Below are 9,504 nucleotides of genomic sequence, written 5' to 3' on the forward strand. Positions count from 1 at the left end.
ATATGAATTCTTTGTTCTTTATCTGGATTGCTGTCCTTACTCTCTTTCTAAGGCCATTTGCCTGGTATATGTTTTGCATGTCCTATTAATTTTAACCTTTATGAATCACTTTAAGTGTCTCTAATATACAGTATGTAGTCGGATTTTGTTTGCAAGCCAATTGGAAAATATTTTTCCCTAAAAAAAACACCTATTCACATTAAAAAAAATTTTTTAATAACATATGGTAAAATGGCCTTTTTTGGTATACAGTTTTAACATGTGGATAGATGTATGTTACCGTCACCATAAAAGGAATATAGAACAGTGCCCTCACGCCCCCTGCATGGATTTAATTCCTCCCTCACACCTAACTCCTGGTAAACACTGCTGCTCTCTTTTGCTATAGTTTTGCCTTTTCTGGAATATCATACAAATGAAATTTTACATTATGTAACCTTTCGAGATTGGCTTCCTTCACTCAATGCAATGCCTTTGAGATTCATCTGTGTTGTTCCATGTATCAATAATTAGTTCCTTTTTATTGCTGAGAATTATTCCATCATATGGATGTTATAAAGTTGTCCTACAGTTTGTCCATTCATCTGTTGGACAAAAATGTGTTGTTTGCAGTTTTTGGAGATTATGAATAGAGCTCACATGCACATGTTTGTACAGGTTTTCATGTGCACATACATTTTTATTTCTCTAGGATAAATATGAGTGGATTGCAAGGAACATGTAGTATGAGTCTGTTCAACTTTATAAGAAACTGTAAAACCATTTTATATAGTAGCTATGCTATTTTGTATTTGTACCAGCAAAGATTAAAGTTCTAATTGCTTTGTTTCCTTATCATCACTTAGTATTGCCAAGGTTGTTTGTCCATTTCCACATCTTCGGTGGTATCTCATTGTAGTTTTAATTTATATTTCACTAATGTTAAGCATCTTTCATTTGCCATCTCTATATCCTCCTTGGTGAAGTATGTATTCACATCTTTTGCCCATTTTAAAAACTGGGCCATTTCCTTACTGTTTAGTGCTGAGAAGTTTTTGTAATTCTGGACGCAAGTCTGTTGAATATGATATTTGCAAATATTTTCTCCTGGTCTGAATTTTTTATTTCTCTTAAGTGTCTTTCACAGAGCAAACGTTTTAAATTTTAATGTCAAATTTATTATATTTTTCTTTGTGGGTCATATAATTAATGTCCTATTTAAGAATCTTTGACTCAGAGTTACAAATATTGTCTCCTGTGTTTTGAATTTTGGATGAAGTTTGAGGGTTTTTGCAGATAGACATAGAAGTCCTAACATCATTCATTGAAAAGTATATTTTCTCTACTGAATTGCCTCCCCTCCTTTGTCAAAAATCAATTGGACATATATATTGGATATATTTATGAGCACTATTCTATTCTATTGATCTACATGTCTCTCTCCTCACCAACACAACACTGTCTTTGGTATAATACTTTTATAATGGTGTTAAAATAAAATAGTATGGTTCTTTCAACTTTATTTTTTTTCCCAATCTGTGTAACTACTTTATCTTTTCATATAAATTTTAAAATCAGTTTTCTACATTAGATATATAGATCTAGATCCCGATCATAATAAAATATGTATAACACATTTTACAATTATAAAACATAATGATGTAATGAGCACAAATGAACCTACCAGTCTAAAAGAACTGGGATATTAAAAGTAGCATCTACCTCTGTTTCTTTTCTATCTTATATCCAGAACTTCTTTTTCTTTTCTTTTCTTTTTCTTTTTTTTTTTTACACAGCTAATTACTCAAGGACAGACACTCCACTTTCTTGAATTTCTGGGTCTTTTGAATCACCTTACCTTCTACTTGTGAATTGACTATTAGAATTTTACTTTAATTTTTAATTTTTTTCAATTACAGTTGACATACATTAGTTTTAGGTATGCAACATAGTGATCAGATATTTATACCTTACAATGTGATCACCTGTTAAGTCTAGTACCCATGTGGCACCATACACAGTTATTACACTGTTACTATTTTTCCCACGCTGTACTTTACATACCCATGACTATTTTTATAATTGGCAATTTGTACTTCTTAATCCTTTCATCCATCCCTCCAACTCTTCTACCATGTGGCAACCATCAATTTGTTCTATGAATTTGTTCATTCATTTGTTTTTTAAATTCCACATATAACTGAAGTCTAATGGTGTTTGTCTGACTTATTCCACTTAGAACACTCTCTAGGTCCATCCATGTTTTCACAAATGGCAAGATTTCCTTATTTCCTTTATTGTGATTAATATTCCATTGTACATATGTTCCTCATCTTTATCCTATTTACTCCATTTATGGACGCTTAGGTTGCTTCCCTATTTTGGCTATTGTAAATAATGCTGCAGTGAACATAGAGGTGTATAAACCTTTTTGAATTAGTGTTTTGGATTTCTTAGGATAAATATCCAGAAGTGGAATTTCTGGGTCATTGGTTAGTTCTACCATAGTGTTTTTAATAGTGACTGTGTCAATTTCCAGTCCATGCACAGGGGTTCTCTTTTATCCACATCCTACCTAGCACTTGTTGATTTATTGATGATAGTCATTCTGACAGGTATGAGGTGATATCTCATTGCGGATTTACTTTATATTTCCCTGATGACTAGTGATGTAGAGCATCTTTTCCTATGTCTGTTGACCATCTGTATGTCTTTTTTGAAGAAATATCTATTCAGATCCTCTATTTTTTTTTAATTGGATTGTTTACTGGTGCTAAGCTGTATGAGTTCCTTATATATTTTGGGTAGTAACCCCTTATTGGATATATCATTGGCAGAAATCGTCTTCCATTCAGTAGATTGTCTTTGTTTAATGTAGCATCATTTATTTTTTCTTTGTCCCTTGCGCTAAGAGAAATGTCAAAGAGTTTATTGCCTGAATTTTCTTCTAGAAGTTTTATGGTTTCAGGTCTTGCATTTGAGTTTATTCTTATATATGGTGTAAGAAAGTAATTCAGTTTTATTTTTTTGCATGTATCATCTGTCAAGTTTTCCCACCACCATTTATTGAAGACTGTCTTTATCCCACTGTGTATTCTTGCCTTCTTTGTCATAGGTTTATTTCTGGTCTCTGTTCTGTTTCATTAATCTGTGTGTTTTTACGTTGGTACCATGCTGTTTTGATTATGATAGCCTTATAGTTTCGTATCAGGTATTATGATACTTCAACTTTGTTCTCCTTTCTCAAGATTACTTTGGTTATTCAGGGTCTTTTGTGGTTCATTGTAGTTCTTTGAACAATGCCATTGGTATTTAGATATTGCACTGAATCTATAGATTGCATTGGATAGTACAGACATTTTAACAATGTTAAGAATTTTACTTTTTATGGTGGCCTCTCCTGTCAAGGAAGAAGAGAAGGAGGTAAACTTTATATTCATTTTTAAAAACTTTTCTCATAGCAGCTCCTGTGTTGAACCAACTTTTCAAGGTAAAGATTAGGCTTAGAAATACATTTATTCAGTCATTTATTACTTCCTAAGTCCCACGGAAATGTACCAGTACTCTTCTCATGGAACTTATAATTCTCTACATTGCATTACACTCGTAATTCTCTACATTGCATTACACTTATTTCTGCACATATACTATTTCACTCATCAGATTTAGTTTCTCCCAGTTTTATTTATAATTGTCATATGACATCACATTAGTTCATGCACATATTATAAAATAATTACAACAGTAAGTTAACATCACTTCACAAAAATACAAAATATTTTTTTGTGATAAACTTTTCTATCTTAGAAACTTTCAAATATACAATACAATACTGTTAACTATACTCACAATACTGAACATTACATTCCCAGAATTTCTCTTATGCCTGAAAGTTTGTATCTATTGACCATCCTTACTCATTTCCCCAGGAACCACCAATCTGTTTTTATTAGACTTATAGTGAGACCTGTCTCTGTATTCCTACAGAACTTGACACAATGTCATTCAATTTTGAAAAAGTGAAATATATTTTTACCTCTATCAACATCATCCCAATTGCTTTACTATTTCTTTGAGATTGTATTATGTTGCTTTTTAACAATGATGAAACATTATGAAAATTAGGCAAATGGTGAAACATGTATTTCTAGACCCAACTGATTGTGTTCACCATCACCTAAGTCTCTGTCAGATTTTTTCCTTTCAATTCCAGTGTATTTATTTATCTTTGAACACTTCCAACAACCTTGAGCAAGGAGGTAAAGAATAAGTAGAAGACTAGAATATTAGGTTGTGAAAACACCACGTGGCCTAAGCAGGGCACTCAATAGTGGCTGGTCATAGAAAATCCTACATCACAGAATACATTTCCCTTTTTAAGGAATTCTACTTAATGAGAAGCCCATTTATCCAGTGCAAAACCTGTATCTGATTGTGTAAGTATCAAATAGTGGAATGCATCTTTAGAATTAGTTGTTATCATTCAAGTATTACCAATGTAAAATACTAATGTGTCTAGTGTTAGTGTCACTCATTATTATGGAGTATGAAGGGTTTAGATGTGTATTTGTGTATATTTACTTTTACAATGCTGCATTTAATTCATCCATTCAGAAACACTGAGTACCTAAGTCCTCAGTGTTGGAAAACATACAGATCATATTCTAAATTTCATAACCAAATGATAATTTTCTCTGGAGTTTGTTATGGAAGAAATTCTCAATATGTTATCATTGTGTTAAAATGCATTTGAATCTCTGTTTTGGTTTTAAATAGCTTGTTCAGAAAACTAAATTTATATGTAATAATTTGTTATAAATATATTTGAAATTCATTTAGCTTTCATGACAAGGTAATATTTTCATTCACATAATCCCCAATGTTATAGCACAGTCTTTCTCAAGTCTTAGGCCATGAGATATTATGATAGAAGAATGCCTTGAGTCTATATGTATAATCCTCTATTGCAAGATCATGTGACACAAATTTTGCCATGTTAGTCATGTATTTTCTCAAAAGTTTAAATTTTAAGCCTGAAATCTCGATTTAAAAATGGTTGTGTCTTAAAGAATTAGCTCATCAAGCCACTAGGGGGCTCACACGCCATATGTGTAAATTATGTGGCATCACAGGTCCACCTACACTTCTGGATACTTAAAAAGGACATAATACCTGGGATAATACCACAGTCAGTAGTTTTGTTTGGTGGGTTAAGAACTAATATTCTTAAAAGGGAAGAGCGCAGTAACAGAAGATCCTAGAAAATTCATTAAGTAATAGTAACTTCTCAGGGAAGTTAGTGACAAAGTTTTGGAGTCCTAGGGTTGGACAGAATTACTTTTGCACAAATAACATTATGTGGTATTAATTCAGTTGTCTCTTCTGTGAGAAGTGTATTCAATTTTTAAACGTCTTAGCTGGTTCATTTTCTTTAAGGTTGTATCACTATTCTTTCATTTTACATGGAAGACCCTTAAAAAGCAATTTGTCCTTTTTACATAAGTTTTGTTTACAATCCAGGGACAGTTCAGCATTAATTTGGCAGGAACTGGGATGAAGATATCCAGCACGGCAAGGTGGCTCGCTCAGGGGAGTTACGCCTCTGTCATCATCCACAGATCACAAGTAAGTTCTGTCAAAAAGCTGTTTGAAATACTTCCGTGCTGTGAACTAGTATTAAAGTCTTCTTAGAGTTATATGAGGTTAGTAACTAATGAGTTATTGTATCTATAACATTTATGGAATTAGGTTCATTTTATTCTGTGCATTTATAAGTTTTATACACATACAAATTTTTACATACAGGCTACAGATATCTGAACATGAAATATCAAATACCAGGGCATACAGATTTTATCTAGCTCACGTACGGGGCAACTGACTTGAAATGCAGATATTGCAGAAAGAGGTTGTACTTTTAACAATACTTTAAAGTGAGGGGTTTATTTACCTTATTGCTTTAATTGTTGGGGGTGATGTTAGAGCCCTTCGTCATTTAACAAAATATCCTTTACCATAGCTTCAGGATTAGAACAAATTTTTATGGTTATACAATGTTATTTGGCTTTTACTGAAAGCACATGTATTTGCTAAAGTAGAGTCCATTTAATTTTGTTGCTGGTGTGGTGTACTAGCACATATAGTTTAGGTGATGGCTCCTATTACTTAGAGTCATGCTATCTAAGAAAACTTGGTAACTTTAGTAAATCAGGATCTGTATGATGAATATTCTTACCTGTATTGCCTATAAATCAGCTCCATCAACTGCCCCTGCTGATGTTTTATTCTTTCTTTTGATAAAAGTGACTTCTGTTACTCCTGTTTATACAAACATTTAGAAATGAAATTCAATTTTCTGGTATAGACTTTAAAACGTTCTATTTCTGAAGACTGAAATTGTGTTTTAAGGGATAAAGAATTTTTGTTTTATATGTAAGAAGTAAGCTTTTTAAAACAAATGACTATTCTTGAATACAATTAGTTGGCATATTTAGGTCTAATCCACTTTTGTAAAAGAATAGGGATACATTAATTACTTCGTAAAGTATATTTCTGAATGTAGAGAGGTCAATGAAATATTCTTACCTTATTTTTCCAGCTTTTGGTTAAATGTAAAGACCGAACTCTGGCCGCGGTCACTAGCAGATAGAAATGTCCAGTAAAATCATTTCTTTTGCTTCTATTTAAGTTTTGCTCTAAAGATTATTTGAGATTTTCCACCTCAATCGAAAATGTTATACATGAAAGTCTTTCCTGAAATCTGATGCGTAGTGTGGAATTGATACTTGTGAAACCCAAATATACTTATGGGAATGCAAACATATTCACTTGCCAGTAAACTTAATTAAGGTTAGTTTTTTACATTCTGGGAATAGGACTGTACATTAATTGGAATTTTTACTGTCATTCCTTCTGTTTACTCAGATTCTTGAAAGTTAAAAAAGCTTCTGAAAGACAACTTTTAAAAGCCCCTGATCTCAAAACATTCATCATCCCAAAATGTTCCAGGAATCCTCTCAACCCTTCCTCCTAACATTAAAAAAAAAAAATCTGAAACAATGAAAGCTTACCCTTCCAGAGACCATAGGAGGTCAAACTTTTTTTTTTTTGCCTCATCCTGACATTTGAACCTAAAAATGAAAGGCAGTCCAGAAAGACTATCTTGTCCTGACTACCAACTTTGCTTTTCTTCAAAGAAAAATACTCCCTTTTTAATTTTCCTTTTCTAATTAGGGCTCTCAGTCCATTTTTCCCCTTCTATACTTTTCTTCAGGCTGTGTTTCTAATGCTTCCATGTGATGTTTGGGGTTAATGGGCATAGAAGATATACAGGTAAAGTTTATATAATATCTTTATTCTATGAGAATCTTATATAAAATCATGTAAATGGTGGGCTAAAAATTGGGAGAGGTTTTTAATACTCACCTTGATGAAAAATATGTGGATTGAGATGAATCGTTAAATTATAGTGTGGTATATAATTAAGTAGCTAATATAAATCTCAGATTATCTAATGCCTGTGACTACCAACTTCAACCAATCCTGAAATGGTATGAGCTTTGACCTCAAATGTAATTGTTACATAGGAAAACCTGGCTAATGATTTCAGCCTTATGAATCGAAGCATTTGCTTTTTCTACCTTGTCCACACAGGTACCAGCTTGTTTCAGATTCTCCCTATATTTCTGCTTCCTGTTTTCAGGATGGAACCAAACTCTACGGCAGATGTGGAGGATTCTGTGGGAAGTGTGTTCCTCATCTGGCTACTGGTCTCCCAATTCAAGTAATATGAACATTCAGAAGTGGGAAATGTGTCCCAAAGAAGCAGTATTCTCTGGAAACCTGCAAGTAACTGGTGCTCATTTCTTTATTCTTCCCTTCCTGAGATTTCCATGTCCAAAATGTCTGTGCCTTTTTTTTAAGGGTGCTCATCAGGGAGTAAAATCTCTGCTTGATTTTTTTTAAGGCCTTCAAAATAAACTCAGCAGATATGACTCTAAAGGACATAATGTTGTTCTCAACTTGGACCGGACCACAATTATATCTATAAAGACATGTAAATTTCTACTCAGTATCCTACTGTATAATGAAATGTTTATTCTACTTGCTAAACTGAGGCAAGTAAACAGTAAAATGAGCTTATTTAAAACTACCATAAACATTATTTAATCTGTCAGGCGAGTGGTAAACCAATCATCACATCAAAAACGTACATAGCCATTATACTTTCTACTGATACAGTCCAGATACCTTGTTTCATATTACCTTTAATTGGTTCTTCAGATTTTTTAAATTCTAAAAATATGGTATAATTTTGCATTAAAAATGTGTGCTTAGGTTAAATAAGAACTTTTGTGGGTTTAATACAGAAGATAAAACACCTACCTCTAATTGTACTTAGAAGAGCAATATTTCTATGTTTATATTCTATGTTTTTATAACTCTTACATGTGTATATGTCTGCTCTTAAAAAGTTATTTTCTCAGTTACGTACTATATTATCAGGAGTGAGAATTGAAATTTTAAAGATTTGAAAAACATACAAAATTTCTATTGGAGATATTCGAGTTATGTTCTATCCAAAGTCCCTCAAAGCTAGAACATAAAAACAGTAAAATTATTCATGGACAAATTCTCAGGTGAATAGTTGTATATTATATAATACAGTGGTCTTAATATTTGTCTATGGAAAACTACTCTGTAAACCAAAAAGGTGAATCTACTAATAGATTTTTGCCAGTAAATGAGAGTATTAATTTTACCCACAAAGTTTTTTTCCCAATTATTAGGAGTATATCATACCACATATGGTACTAAAGCAATTTTGTACCAATTGGTTAAACATGTAGGGATCTCTGTATCAGAAATGAAGTATTTTGCACTATGTGCCTTAAATCAGTTACAAACATTAAAATGAAATGTATAACATTTTAGAAAATATTTTCATTCATAAACTTTTAAATAAATACTTGTGATACATTAACACATTGTTTTCACTTTCCTTATTTGAAAGAAATCCTTCACCAATAAGTGTGTAATTCTAAAATTACTTCTGAAATTTTTTTATCCAAATTATTGCAGTTGGGATGCAAATAGCTCCTGTGTGGTATATACCCTTCTTAGGGGAAAGGAAATTTGAGCAAGAGGCTGACAAAAACTTGCAACACCTTTAAAAGCTTCTCTTTCTTTATACCAGGGGCACACATGTCAACTCATTCATTTGGCCAAACCACATGACCAAATCTTGGAAATATACTATATATGTTTTATGTATATTATTTACCCTAGGGATTCTAATATGTATATAGCCTTAACCTGTCATGATCTACACATGTAAGTGTATACACACTTATTTCCTGTTTTCTCCTATAGATCTGTTTCTATTATTTTTTTCCAGCTTGAACTTTTATTCACAAATTCATTTATCAGAATGTCCTTAATTCACCTTCATATTTTTAGACTTTATAAATGTTGACATAATTTAAAACTTAGTACAAATTAACATTTTGCCACAGTTGCTACATA

At 32.2% G+C, this 9,504-nt stretch overlaps 1 protein-coding gene across 3 annotated transcripts in view; it reads left to right on the forward strand.

The window, feature by feature from the left end:
- The window catches only part of ADAMTS20 (ADAM metallopeptidase with thrombospondin type 1 motif 20), a 145,366-nt gene extending 136,417 nt beyond the window's left edge, over positions 1-8,949 (forward strand). For 2 of the 3 annotated variants that reach the window (XM_016146470.2, XM_016146472.2), the window contains 2 exons: positions 5,500-5,604; positions 7,633-8,949. In XM_016146470.2, the coding sequence (XP_016001956.2) occupies positions 5,500-5,604; positions 7,633-7,944 (417 nt within the window). In that variant the 3' untranslated portion in view covers positions 7,945-8,949. The remainder of the gene's footprint in view (positions 1-5,499; positions 5,605-7,632) is intronic. The other variant, XM_016146471.2, reaches the window with a different exon arrangement.
- Positions 8,950-9,504: the final 555 nt, after the last annotated feature.

Source organism: Rousettus aegyptiacus, unplaced genomic scaffold, assembly GCF_014176215.1.
Source record: "Rousettus aegyptiacus isolate mRouAeg1 unplaced genomic scaffold, mRouAeg1.p scaffold_m13_p_2, whole genome shotgun sequence".
Taxonomy (NCBI): domain Eukaryota; kingdom Metazoa; phylum Chordata; class Mammalia; order Chiroptera; family Pteropodidae; genus Rousettus; species Rousettus aegyptiacus.